The following is a 14,867-nucleotide window of genomic DNA, read 5'->3' on the forward strand; positions in this document are numbered from 1 at the left end:
CCTGATCCAGACACTGCTAACAGAATCAAGGCTGTATAAAAAGTTTTAAACGATTTAGTGTACTTAGTGTTGAGAAAAAAAATCAGAGCACATCCACAGAGTCCATGATGATAAGTGGGGCGAAGTATCTGTTAGTCCGGCCACACTTCCGTCCGTTCGTTCGTTCTTGCTTCCGTTCGTCCTTGCGTGCGTCTGTGCGACCGCCCGTGCGTCCATCCGTCCGTCCGTTCGTCTGTCTGACCGTGCATCCACTCGCCCGCGTGTCCGTCCATCCTTCCATGCGTCTTTCCATGCGTCCATTTTGGCCACCGTCCGTTTGTGCATTCGTCCCTGCGTTTATTCGTAGGTCCATTCATCCGTCCGTGCGTCTGTCTATCCATCCGTCCATACGTCTGTCTGTTCGTCTGTCCATGCGTTCTTTCATGCGTTCGTCCATGCGACCGTCCATGAGTTCGTGCATTCCTGGACCCGTAAGTGCGTTCCTGCGTCCGTCCAAGTGTTCGCCCATTCCGGCGTCTGTCCGTCCCTGCGTTCGTCTGTTCGTTCGTGCATCCGTCCGCACGTCCATTCATCCGTCCGTTTATTTAGTGTACACTCCAAGTACCGCCATTTCGCATCTTTTCATCATGTAAAAGTACCGCCATCCAGCGTAAATTTCAAGGCTAAACGAGAAGTGGTACGGCTGGGCTAGAGAAGCGGCATGCACGCACTCTCCCACGGCCTGTTCTTCGGGTATAGTTCTCAGCTTTCACCGCCGCTAGTTCATGGCACTACAGCCCAACCCTCGCTAAACCTTGCTAAAACAAGGAAGGTTACACCCAGCGAATCTAACATGACAACCTTTTCTAGTCAGATAGTTATCAAAGTGCGTCCTTCTGTTACTAGATTTTTAGTGAGCATCGAATTCAAGGCGAAATTTATTGTATCTCGTCTCGGTAGGGTATTTCATCTGAAACAACTATATTTTTACATATGATTAACGTGCGCGGGTTTCTTCCTCAAGTTAAAAAGTGCGTGCGTGCCGCTCCTCTGGTCCGCCTGTGGAGGTGGCTACCTACTACTACTACTACTACTACTACTACTACTACTACTACTACTACTACTACTGCTACTACTGCTGCTGCTGCTGCTGCTGCTGCTACATACATCGCGGACGCACGACACATAGCATAGGGGCTTCGCCCCTAAAAAATAGCAGCATATCCAAGGAGTGAATGACGATGAGTGGGACGAAGTCCCGTCAGTCCAGCTGCACTTACGTTCGTCCGTCCGTTCATTCTTCCGTCCGTGCGTTCGTGAGAGCATCCGTGCTTCCGTGCGTCTGTATGTGCGTTCATCCATTCATGAATCTGTTCGTTCGTCCATGCATCCATCTGTTCATTCGTCCGTCACTGCGTCAATTTATCCGCGCGTCTGTCCGTGCATCTGTCTATCCAGTCATCCATTCGCGCATCCATCCATCCGTCCGTCTGCTTGTTCGTCGGTGCGTCGATCTAGTGAACGCTCCGAGTGCCGTCACCTGGCATGTTTTTATCATATATTCATGATATAGAAGTACCATCTTCTAGCGGACGTTTGATGAACTGAGGAGAGGTGGCTACCTACTACTACGACGACTACTCCAACTAGTTACATTGCGTACGCGCAACCCATGGCTTGAGAAGCTTTGCCCCTAAATTGTGCTAACGATTTAGAGTACAAGGTGCTCAAGTATGGGAATGCATAAAACCGTCCCGTGGGCCTCACACTTGATGTGTTTGTCGGTAAAGATTTCAGAGTACTAGTTACTCCGTGTATAGAGAAATTTATTCTCCCGGACAGGGAACATCAATTACAATTCAACAGAACATCGCGATAGAACACAACATCCACAAACACACCAAAAGTTGTGACAAAAAGACGTGTTTACATATGTACACGTAACACAACATACACAGATACACAAGAATTGTTACAAAAAGATACAGAAAAAATTTATTTCCTTTTAACAAGAGACACTCACTTCCCTACTGGTGGCCAGGGGTGCACATACATGAGTATATCTATTAACACCTCAACTCATAGTAACTGTAGCAACATACTTATCACCATGACACTCTCGCTTGTACAACAGACACGCTTTCTGTGCAACTTAACCTTCATAGCTTGTTAAAAAGAAAAAGACATACATGAGTATATCTATTAACCCGTCAACTCATAGTAACGTTAGCAACATACTTATCAACTATGACACTCTCGCCTGTACAACAGACACGCTTTCTGTGCAACTTGACCATCATAGCTTGTAAGAAGAAAAATACATGTCAGGAGCCCCATTGTTGCCGGGGCGGCGCACCGGGTCAAGCGGACACTGGGTATGCCATTGCAGGTACTTTTCACCTATGACACTCTCGCCTGTACAACAGACATGCTTTCTGCGCAACTTAACCCTCATAGCTTGTTAAAAAGAAAAAGGCATGTCAGGAGCCACATTGTTGTTGGGGCTGCACAGCGGGTCAAGCGGACACTGGGTATGCCATTCCAGAAGCGCCAAATGTGTGCTCTGGCTCGAGAGCGTGTACTGCATTTTAGTTTAACAAGCCACTAAACATTCACAGCTATAGAATAATGATTTGATAATAATATTGTTGAACGCGTGATACTGTTATTTATATTTTTAAAGTCGGGAAACAGCAACCAATAAAGTACCCCTTTAGGTGGCAGTTTTCTGGTCTTCTTGGTGAGGGTCCTCTAGGAAAATTTCCGTTCGTATTAACTCGTTGTCCTGTCTTTTTCCTTGTTTTGTGGTTGTCTTTTCATGCCTTTTGAAGTATAAATTCGTACAAACTCAGCCAACTTTTCATCATGCTGCTAGCTAAGACGCTAGTTTGGTTTATGGAATTTACCTTCCAAGCGACTATACGTAATACGCATGACTAATTAAGTCAAACTGAACCTTGTATGCCAGTTAGCCCTGAGAGTCCTTCACCTGTTTAGCCTGGCAAGTGTGACTGACATCTAGTTGGCTTTCAATACACCCCCCCCCCTTACCCCCCTCTCTATCCTACTAGAAGATTTTGCAATTCGGTAACCACAATCAATGCAGTGTACCACGTCAATGTCTTTTGGCTTCTATTATTGCAATGTAGCAATTACTCGTAAAGAGCCGGTGTTTGGCGCTGTGTTCTCGCAGGATCCTGGGAGCACGAATCGCAAATAACAGCAATTGAATCGACCGAATTGACGCACGTGGCAAATGGCTTACGACCGAAAACAAGCTACGAGTTCCGGCTTAGGGCAGAGAACGCCATCGGCGTCAGTGACCCCAGCGACACGCTTCTGCTCACAACACAAGAAGAAGGTATCCCGCTTCTTCAACATCATTATACGCGTCGTCCTCAGCAACCATGGCGTGTTTTATTCGTGAGGGAGGGGCGAAGGTGCAAGAAGCGGGATTAAGAGCTGGTGTCTATAATATTGGCATCGAAAATGTTGCTTCCAGTGACATGGAAGGCTGCTTTTAGGCAACCTCTCTCTTTTTTGTACGACCACCAGGCTACAATCTTATGTATCGTACAAAAATGTGTGAGTTACCTGCCATAGGTGAAGTCAAATACCGTTGTATTTTTTCGTGATTGCGCATAGTGGTCACGACGAGAAATTACAAACTTATAACATTTTCGCAACAATTTTTGGATGGGGTATATGGTCCAGTGAGAAAATAATGCACTGAGTAACATCAATGCTAGGTTATTCTTGTCACTGAAATAAAATATTGACAAGCTAAAGGATCTAAGGTACAGCAGTACCTTGTAAACATTAAAAATACGGCAATTATTACGCCCTTTTTTTCCCCATAAAGCCAATCAGTACATCAAGGATATCTCCCGATTCGCCAGTGCTTCAAAAGGAAGGCTTGATAGTTTTCTAAGGGGCCTGTGATACATCTTTAGAAAAAGTTCCTCTTGCCATAAAAATTCATTTCTGGGCTCGAGAAGTATGTTAGTAGAAGGTGCTAATGCCAATAGCTTCATTTTCTTTTTAATTAAGTTATGTGTGAACAAGATTTTTTGTCTCATGAATAAATGATGTAAATAGGATGATTAGCACTTAGATTGAGCACCTAAAAGACTTGTTCTTAAAAACGCAGGCACTCTTGCTGCTTGAAGAGAATCATGTGCACTTTTATTTGATGCGAAGCTTAAAGTTAAAAGCGGGTTATTCAGCATATGATGGTTTAACGCAGCTCCAACCGGCGCACCACGTGATATAAAGGTGACTCCAACTGGTTCGCGAAGCCTGCACGTTTCCTGGAAGGTAAGCAGAGGGTACGAATGCCAGTGTTGGACAGTCAGAGTAATTGTAATTTTTTTTATAAATTGAAATAGTTTTAACTATACTAACACAAAAAAACAATAGATACCTTTGTGATCAAACGATTTGTCGAGTAGAGTTTGGTGTATTCACTGTACCGTCAAAGCACTGTAGCGTTGCAGAAGGGGAGTTCACGTATGGAACTCACGCTTCCAAGCGCTGCTTTTTAGGGCCAAGTGATGCTCGTATGTTTGTTTTCCGTGTCTACAGCATGTGTCATAATAGCGTAATTTTGACTTGAACACTTATATGACAGCACATAGTATACCTGTGGCAGCCAGAACTGTGTCATGTAGCCACATGACGAAGTTTTCGCGAGAAATTTTGCATAAATCAGTCACTATACTAAAACGGGAATACTTTTCCGTGCATTAGAGCTGTACCACGTCAAAGGAATCATATTTATTAGTTGTTGAGTAACGATTACGCACTCTTATTCTACAATAGTGTAGCATGTAGGAAGTACAACCTAATAGGTGCAGAAAAAAACGGAACGCCGAAAAGGAAAGCAGTAAACCAGCAGTATGCCGTAAATCCCAATTTATTGACAACAAAACTCTTGTACAATTTTCTTCATTGCCACTTTGAAATCAACAGCCGCCATCGCACGAGGAATCCAACGGCTTGGTCCAGGGTTACTACGTGGGCTACCGTATTCGCGACGCGAAGGAGTCGTTCTCATACAAAACGCTGGAGAGTTCGTCTACGTCACCGGTGCAGCAGTGTGAACTGATGGACCTGAGGCGTAGCACCCGCTACAGTGTCGTCGTGCAGGCGTTCAACGCCAAAGGGGCTGGGCCCGCTTCAGAGGAGGTCTTCGCTCAAACCCTCGACATCGGTGAGTTTAACCTGTGGCGCATTTTATGTACGTCTCGCTACCCATAACACCAGCATCGTTTTTAAAAACGATAGTCTTTCTAGGGGACCTAGACGCAAAACTTCTGGTCAGTCTGTCTCTCTGTCTGTCTGTACATTTGCCTGTTTGTCCGCCTTTAACGGTACCCTAAACGGCACCAAAGTGACCAAACGATACTCTTAACGGCTGACCCTATCCGCAGCGCCCACTGAAATTGCTCAAGATTCAGCGTTCGTACTTTTGTGACTGTCAATAAAAAGCAGCTATTGCGCATATCTGAGGCACCGTAATAACATGTCAATATATTTTGTATGTGTGTCTCTTACTAGAAAAAACATACATAAGTAATTAAAAAGACCATAGTGCTTATCACGTTGTGCTGAACAGGCAACGCTTGCACGAAAAAGCAAGTGTTTCCAACGTTTCGCTAAGACGACATGGTTGTGGCACCTATCCGTCGCCTTGTGTTATACATCTTATTACCCCCGAGATGGGCGCGCAGGGCACGCGCTTCGTTTACCAAGATGATTGCCAGATAGCGCTCATGTATCACGTGTGACGTGACTTGATGCGCTCGTTCGCCTCCACTGCACAGTCGAGACACTCTAACACAGCGCCTACAGATTACTATTCACCGATGTTCTTGCGCAAAACATCAAATAAACGTTTTGTTCCCTCTCTCCAGACGCAAGACTATCGTCTTTCGACGACATTTGCAGTGTGAAATGCAGATATGGAGCGAATTTTTTGCGGTTGCTAAGAGATGTTGACGTCTCCGTTAATGAACAGTGGTCAAAAATGTTAGGTTGGTAATGCAAGACCCAGGTTATATTATCATGCACGAATGCAAAGAAAGGTGCGCTAATTGACTCAGTCATTCATATTCAAGCTGATCATACTTATGTTGGTGATAACAACGTATGACGAAAGTTTTCTTGTTCAGAAATATATATGAAATATGAAGAGAAATGGGGAACAGCCAAAGCTGTGGTTCTTCGATTCACAGCAGGCTCAGCTCCTGCCATAACTATTAGACAATCAGTATATGGAAAGAAGAAAGTGGAGTAATAGAGCATGGTGGTGAATTTGAAATCATCAAATAAATACTGACTAATGAACAAATCACAAAATGAGCCAGTCAAAAAAATTGTTGAAATCTTCCCGAAAATTGCCATAGCTACAAATACATTGACACATACCATGAAGAACTTATACGACAGCAGGCGGCATGTAATGCCCAGTAAATCTTAAAGTACACACTAAATTTCAAGACAAACAGTAAATCTAGAGACTCAAACGGTGGCTTTGCCTCAATGGTCTGTTCACCTTTTATAAAAATCAGTCGGAAAGCAGGTTTAAATAAAGCCCTACGTTTCAATTTTCGCAAACCTGACCACTGTTTCTCAGACTTGCATAGTTACCTGAACGTACCCTAACACCACTTTCTGTGCGTCGTTATGTAGAATGAATACTATTTTGCATTACATACCTAATGCGTCTTAACCCCTTTCGTGCACAACATGCGTAATCTTGACCAAACCGTCAAGCACGTGTTAATTTTACATACATATTCTTGAGCGTCTTGTTTTTTTTACCCTTGGAGATATATTTATGTACAGTTGTTTTCCCGCAGTATACATTATGGTATTCCGTATTTGGCTTCGTTCGCTCACTCTTGGCAATGGTTTCGAATAGTGGTTTACATTTCAAGCCAATGTGCATCACAAACTTTGATGTCACAGGTTTTGTTAATGTTGTTTTGTTGTTACGTTCAGCGTTATTTTATTTCACACTTGTAGCCCTCTGATGGGACTGGGGTATGTACAAATAAATGAATGAATAAATAAATATCTACCGACCGTATTGCAGGAAATTTTTATTAAACTTCATGGTCACATAATCCGCATGCAAACTCCTGGGGATACCAGTGAAGGGTCATGTTAGTTCGACCGTATTGAGCTGAAGTTAGGGTTAGCGGAACACAAAATCCAGGATATATACTCTTGATTTTTTCGCGGTCTCTTTGGCAGAAAATATAGAGAAGGAAACAGCAGTCCTAAATGGGCTTAGATAATAGCATGCAGCCATGTTAGAAGCACCCTTTGGGGAGCAGTCTTACCTGGCCAGAAAGCCTGGTTTACATCCAAAACTTTTTTACTTTGCCGTGCAAGTAGCAATTAGTCTACTTAGACCATAACGTATGGCAGAAAAGACAGAAGCAAAATCACGCCGCAATACAAACGGATGGCTTTTCTTGAGGAGTGGCGTGTAGCCGTTGGTCCATGTTTAAAAGTACGGCAACGTCTCGGTATCAGCATATATTGAACATAGGGTGGACTTGCGGTTATTCGTAGCACCTGGTAAACGTGTTTCAGTTACTCTTGTCTGCTGAGTGAATCGGTATGCGAGTGCGGATCAATGTACTGATTTCGAAGATAATGGTAGTTTTATTAGAGACAACAAATTTGTAAACAGGCCGACATCTTTTTATTTTTTTATTTGATTTGCATACAGACATAGAAAACGACACAGAGAAAAGATGGTTGCAGCCTTAAAGAAGACAAATCTGCTTGCTGTAACTCTGGCTGCGGCGACACTTCGTCTTCCCGTCTTTTTTTCCTCTGCTTACCTCATCTTCCCCTGGATCAGCGCCCTTTCGAATTAAAATGAGTTGGTAGTGTGCGCTTGTACTACTTCTTTTGTCTATATCTTTGTCCCGTGTTACCCCATCTTCCTATTTTATAGCTAAGGCCCAACTAGCACAAAAAAAGCTTTTATTAGCAGCATCACTCAGGGACTGCAACTAGTATGATGATAATCCCTGTGGTTTAACGTGACCAAACGACAAAGGGATTATAAAGGACCCCATATAGTGCATGGCTCCTGAAATTTCGACCACCCAGGGTTCTCTAACGTGTACCTAAATCTATGTATACATGGTTCAAGCATTGTCACCTCCATCGAAAATGTGGCCGGCTCAGCCGATATTCGATCCAGCGACCTTCGGGTCAGCAGTGGAGTGCCATAGTCGCTAGACCACCCTGTCGGGCGCGATTGCAGCGTAAGCACTAATAAGTTGGACATGTTTCTGTGTTGAACAAACAATTAATGAAGTAATCAAGTATCGTGACAAATGTATTCTACCAAAGGCCGCACGTTCGTTTAGAATGAAAAAAGTGTAATGATGAATGTAGTGGGCCATGCATAGCTCGGAAAACACATCGTCAGTGTTTAGCACTGACGATGTGTTTTCCGATGTATTATCCACTCTCTTAGTCCAATTCTGGCTACACTACACGCCTGTAGGCAGAAAATCAAGTCAAATTATCGCCGCTTCTACGCGGCTCCATAGCCGTGTCCCAGAGAAATCAGCCTGATTTGAAGTGGCCTTCAGAATAGCCAGGATTTTCGGTCAAACTCTTCCTGGCAAGATACGGCCTGCGGTTAGACGTGACATTTCCGTACGTGGCCCGGCCCTGATGCGGTGGCGGAAAAAAAAGCATTATTTTCTGCTCTTGAGAGCGGTTTCTCACCGATAGGGTGGTGGATATTATGGCTACATGTAATTAAACACCATTAGTATTACAATCACCTACGTCTGCGAGATTAACATGCAAAGCCCACACAGCCCTGGAATCGAACTCGGGACCGCATGCACGTGAAGCAGATGTCTTACTTATTGCACCACTGCGCCACCGCACGAAGGCGAATCTTTTTGCAGAGTATATATCTGCCAAGTGGCTTTTTGCAAACTGTCGCGGAACCTTAAGCTGTTTTTGTGCCATATGCATGCACTTGATCTGCGAATAGCTTGTAGGGCTTCATGAACTCGAGACAACCACGGTGAGCGCTTTCGGCTCTTACTTCGGTTCGTGGTGCACCGTTGCGCAAGAACGATTAACGTGTGTTTGGGCGTCGTTTTAGTGCTTCCCCGTGAACCGCTGGTGTTACGCTCACCGAAATTCTCGGAGGAGGCTGTGTTCGGCTGTCGAAACCTGCGTATGTTTCTCTCACGTGCGTCTGCTGTGAGAAATTTCGCTGATTTGTGTCAGGAGGTACACGTGTGTCAGTGACAGCAGCCAATTCTCAGCTGTTTTAAGACAGTGCGCTTTCGCACGTAAACGTTGCATGGGTAGTTTAGCGCGCCTACTCTAACATTTGCATTTCGTACGCGCGAACTGCCGCGAGCAACACGCGGGGGCAGCAGCGCCTTCTTAACATTTCGACGATTACTTATTTCTGCAATTAGAACTTATGCTCATCATTTCGCTATATGGAGTGGCTTTGACTCATTTTCAGTCTTTAAGTAATCTTATCTATGGGGAGTGGCTACTCTTACCTTTATTCAGCATCGCAACACTGTTCAAGTGAATGCCGAAACGCGCGCCAATGTCAAGTATGACGTACACAAATTAGCGACGGGCAGGTCAGTCTCCCTCCAAATAAATAATGCCTCTGCACATTTTTTTCGCGAACGTCCGCGTGCAGTTGGGGTCAAGAAATGGTGCAGAACGAACCTGATAATCTTTATGATTACTACATGCAGTTGCACTTTAGAAAATGGGGATTTTCATAGCTGGTATATTATCGCCAGAGTACACTGGTTGTATTGGTTGTGGTTTACTGTTACAAATCTATGCTAGTATATGAGAACTGTACTTAATATTCGAAGGAGTGAGCAAATGTCTGTGACATACGCACTCCTGCTGACTTCTGCACCTGACTTCTGACCTCTGTACTTAATGTTCTTCATGAAATTACGCAACCACTAATGAAACATCGACCGATTGATTTTCAATTTTGATCTTTCTCTGTCTCGCTGCGTTTGGTTTGTTTCTTTTTTTGCCATGCTTTCCTAAAATCATCAGTTCAACTTGTTTCGTAGAACATGAGCATCAACAAACATAGGCCAGTGTTTCAGTAAGCTGTCGTGCATGCACTAGAACTCCTTTATTTAGTGCATGACACAATGTCACACCTCGACAACTGATAAACGAAAAGTTGTTTCTAATCTTTTATTGAAATCAAAAGAGTAGCAATGGGACTGCACATCCCAGTGTTCGCCCAAATGCAGAGAGATGTATAATATCTTGAATAAATTGTGCCGTCTGACACTGCAAAATATTTCTGTCCTAGACCATCTTGTAGGAAAACGACCATTACAAGACAGTGGGACGAAACGGCAGCGCACAAATGCCACGGCATGCACGCGACGGTGAACGTGTTGCCGGCGCCGGGTGCCCAGCTGGCATGGCGGTGGCAGAAGAGGGGGGGGGGGGGGGGCATTTGTTTCTTTTTTTTTCGCGCTCGCGCTTGTGGCTGAGCGGTTCTGCATAAGTTGATGCCGGCTCCTGGCACCAGGCTGGTGCGACAGAGACGGTGGCTCTCCTTTTTTTTTTAAAGACGATAGTCTTTTTTGGGTACCTTCGACGCAAAAATTTCGATCTGTCTGTCTGTCTGTCTGTCTGTCTGTCTGTCTGTCTGTCTGTCTGTCTGTCTGTCTGTCTGTCTGTCTGTCTGTCTGTCTGTCTGTCTGTCTGTCTGTTTGTCCACCATTGACGGTACCGGGCACTCTGAACGGCACTAGTCGATACGCTAAACGGCCGACCCCATCCGCAGCGCTCACCACCAATGTTGCTCAAGATTCAGTGTTCATATTTGTGCGATTGTCAATTAAAAGCAATTATTGCGCATATCTGAGGCACCATAGCAACATGTATATATTCCGTATGTGCGTCTCTTACTAGAAAAAGCATACATAAGTAATTATAAGGACCGTATCGTTTATCACGCTGCGTTGACCCTGCAACGCTTGCACGAAAAGGCGAGTGTTTCCAACGCTTTGCTAAGACGACACGGTAGTGGCACCTATCCATCGCCTTGCGTTCTACACCTTATCACCTCAGAGACGGGTGTGCACGCCCGTCTCAGAACCGCGCGTGTCGTTTTCGAAGAAAACTGCCAGATAGCGCTCATGTCTCACGTGTGAAGTGACTTGACGCGCTCGCTCGCCTCCGCTGCACGCTCGAGGCACTCTAACGCAGTAGCTCCAGAATACCTTTCACCGATTTTCTTCCGCAGAACATCAAAAACATGTTTTGTTCACTCTCTCCACATGCGAGAGTATCGTCTTTCGTCGACATTTGCAGATTAACATGCAGATACGAGGCCATTTTTTTCCTTCTTTCGCCTGCTTTAGCCGGCTCTATGCGTTATATCCACGCGGCGCGGCTGTCACGGATATTTTTTATTGCTGGGCTCCCTATAGATAGGATTTTAGTACGCAAGAGCGCACCGCCTGTATTCCGTTCGTTATCCGGCACCTGACTGAGAGTGTATGGCGTGTAAGCATTGCTAAGGGCTTCGGGGTCATGATAGCACTAAATTCGGCACTTTTTTTTCTTTTGTGGCCTATGCTGATAATTAAAGTATACTCATCAAAGTTTTGATGAAATTCTTTTACATTCAGATGCTCCATCTGCACCTCGGCTCAAGATGGTTTCGTCAACGTCATCTTCAGTGCACCTCAGTTGGGACGTCGAAAAAGACGAACCTATAAATGGTAAGCAACAAGTTTCGACGCTGCCGAACTATAGAGAACTCTCTTGTGTGCCCTTGCAATAAAAAGAATAAAAACGGAAAGTATTTTTCATTAAAATTGTGTCTCTATACTTTCATTAGCGATGCAATAAAAAAAGGTGCAGCTAAACTTTTAAACATTTGGCATTATTTTAAGTCCCCTGTATACGGTTTTCTCTTGCACAATGAAAGCAAACGTCCCTGAAAGAAAGTAGTCGCACACTTAAGCGTGATAAGTGTGCTTGTGTTTTTTCCTTAAGCAGAACCTACGTTGTTAATCTATTTGTACAATACTACTGAATTGCGGTATTAAGGACCCTCGGGCGCCCCGCTGCGGTGGTCTAGTAGCTAAGGTACTCGGCTGCTGACCCGCAGGTCGCGGGTTCGATTCCCGGCTGTGGCGGCTGCATTTCTGATGGAGGCGGAAATGTTGTAGGCCCGTGTGCTCAGATTTGGGCGCACGTTAAAGAACCCCAGGTGGTCGAAATTTCCGGAGCCCTCCACTACGGCGTCTCTCATAATCATATGGTGGTTTTGGGACGTTAAACCCCACAAATCAATCAATCAGGACCCTCGGTCGCACAAAGTTTGCAGCTGTCAATGTTGGCGGCGTTATTCGGATGCGAAAATTCTCTGTGGATAAAAAGAATAAAAACTCACCGGGCTTCTCACAATGTCTTATAGGGCAGAAGTTCAGATGAATATTCTTTCTTCCAGCGATGGTTTTTTCATGGCACTACAACTCAGTAACTGCAGTAGCAACCTTGAAAACAAGTTGGCTTTTTTTCGAAACGTTGGCTCCATCAACCACCCGTGCTCCAAGGATTTTTCATCGTTTTGCAGTGTCGTGTGATTACATTCGTGGTGAGATACGCGATTGGTCATGAATTGAAGATGTCTTTGAGGTAGCTAAATAAATGTCGTAAGTAATGAAAGTACAACAAAGCGCACACGAACGCTGTGCTGCTTACTATATCTTTAGTTGAAACCAGCCACCACGCCTTCGTTTGTTGCCCGAGAGAAGCGATACTATAGAACAATATCCCGCATCATAGGGAAGCCTCATAATGTTACAGTAAGAGTCATTCTTTCAGGTTTCGTGCTGTTTCACAAACCAGAGCCGTCCTCAACACCCGAAGCGCAGTCCACTGAAGATGCAGGTGACTGGACGGAAGTGCAGACGGGATCTGAGAGGTCGGCGTACGCGTTTCGAGGCCTCCGGTGTGGCCGCCATTACTCCTTTTACGCTGTAGCCTTCAACGCAGCTGGAAGGGGTCCAAGGAGCAACACCATCTTGGCTAAGACTGATGGATCAGGTACACACCCACTGAAAACTTTTGTTTCCTCCTTTTGAACAATGAGCGAGTCACGCCAACCAAATATGCTATATGGTTGAAATATAACGGAAGAACCACTCAATACTGTCCCATATATGGTCAAAGAATAATGTACTGATTTCTTAAAAAGAAACCACAGCCCACTCTACTCGGTGAAGGTGGGCCACCAGCGGAGCTTACGAACGCCCCACCTCATTCGTAACTTGTCTAAGGAAGATTTCTTAAGTGAAGGGTATATCGTAATCAGGGGACCTCCATAGAACTTCATTTGCGAGTGGCATCGGCATTGAGTTTTCTTTCCGGTATTGGTCAGTATATTGAGCGGGCCCTGTAACAGTTTTGTGGGATATTACAGAAGAGTCTTACTATAAGTGCATGGCACTTCACAAATAATTTGTGCTGAGGGCAACATTACTGGACTGTCCTGCAGGTTTTTAGTTGATCCGGATTCAGGCATCTCATGATAGGGCGTTGAGATGTTACCCAGTGCCGCCCCGCACACCTTCTGGACGTGCACACGCTGACCAAGTTTGTACCGTTGAAAAATCACATGTGGCAGAAGTTTAAAGAACCTGCTGAGTGTGAGCTCAGTAACAGCGATTTGTGAAACGTTTGAAGTCATCATCATCAGCCTGACTACGTCCACTGCAGGACAAAGGCCTCTCCCATGTTCCGCCAGTTAAAACGGTCCTGTGCTTGCTGCTGCCAATTTATACCCGTAAACTCATCTGCCCACCTAACCTTCTGTCTCCCCCTAACCCGCTTGCTTTCTCTGGGAATCCAGTCAGTTACCCTTAATGACCAGCTGTTATCCTGTCTACGCGCTACATGCCCGGCCCATGTCCATTTCCTCTTCTTGATTTCAGCTATGATATCCTTAACCCCCGTTTGTTCCCTAATACACTCTGCTCTCTTCTTGTCTCTTAAGGTTACACCTACCATTTTTCTTTCCATTGCTCGCTGCGTCGTCCTCAACTTAAGCTGAACCCTCCTTGTAAGTCGCCAGGTTTCTGCTCCGTAGCTAAGTACCGGCAAGATACAGCTGTTTTATATCCTCCTTTTGAGGGATAGTGGCAATCTACCTGTCATAATTTGAGAGTGCTTGGCAAATGTGCTCCACCCCATTCTTATTCTTCAAGTTACTTCAATCTTGTGGTTTGGCTCCACGGTTATTACCTGCCCCAAGTAGACAGTCTTTTACAACTTGAAGAGCACTATTACCTATCTCGAAGCGCTGCTCTTTTCTGAGGTTGTTGTACATCACTTTCGTTTTCTTCAGATTAATTTTAAGACCCACCTTTCTGCACTCCTTGTCTAACTCCGTAATCATGAGTTGCAAATCATCCCCTGAGTTAACCAGCAATGCAATGTCACCGCCAAAGCGCAGGTTACTAAGGTACTCTACATTAACTCTTATCCCTAACTGCTCCCATTCTAGGCTTCTGGAAACCTCCTGTAAGCACGCGATAAATAGCATTGGGGAGATTGTGTCCCCCTGCCTTACACCCTTCTTGATTGGTATTCTGTTGCTTTCTTTATGAAGCACCATGGTAGCAGTTGATCCCCAGTAGATTTCTTCCAGGATGTTTATATATACTTCATCGGCGCCCTGATTCCGCAGTGTCTGCATGACGGCTGATATTTCTACTGAATCAAATGCATTCTCGTAATTTATGAAGGCTATGTATAGTGGTTGGTTAGATTCTGAGCATTTCTCTATTACCTGATTGATAGTATGAACG

At 44.8% G+C, this 14,867-nt stretch overlaps 1 protein-coding gene and 1 long non-coding RNA gene across 3 annotated transcripts in view; one reads left to right on the plus strand and one right to left on the minus strand.

Moving 5' to 3' along the window:
- LOC119169567 (cell adhesion molecule Dscam1-like) overlaps positions 1-14,867 on the plus strand; it is a 219,747-nt gene that overhangs the window by 193,995 nt on the left and 10,885 nt on the right. For both annotated transcript variants that reach the window (XM_075875971.1, XM_075875973.1), the window contains exons 17-21: positions 3,173-3,340; positions 4,226-4,296; positions 4,951-5,191; positions 11,679-11,771; positions 12,883-13,104. In XM_075875971.1, the coding sequence (XP_075732086.1) occupies positions 3,173-3,340; positions 4,226-4,296; positions 4,951-5,191; positions 11,679-11,771; positions 12,883-13,104 (795 nt within the window). The remainder of the gene's footprint in view (positions 1-3,172; positions 3,341-4,225; positions 4,297-4,950; positions 5,192-11,678; positions 11,772-12,882; positions 13,105-14,867) is intronic.
- LOC142774843 (uncharacterized) overlaps positions 1-14,867 on the minus strand; it is a 374,795-nt gene that overhangs the window by 153,480 nt on the left and 206,448 nt on the right. The gene's annotated exons all lie outside the window — the stretch shown is intronic.

This window comes from Rhipicephalus microplus, chromosome 2 (genome assembly GCF_043290135.1).
Source record: "Rhipicephalus microplus isolate Deutch F79 chromosome 2, USDA_Rmic, whole genome shotgun sequence".
NCBI classification, from domain to species: domain Eukaryota; kingdom Metazoa; phylum Arthropoda; class Arachnida; order Ixodida; family Ixodidae; genus Rhipicephalus; species Rhipicephalus microplus.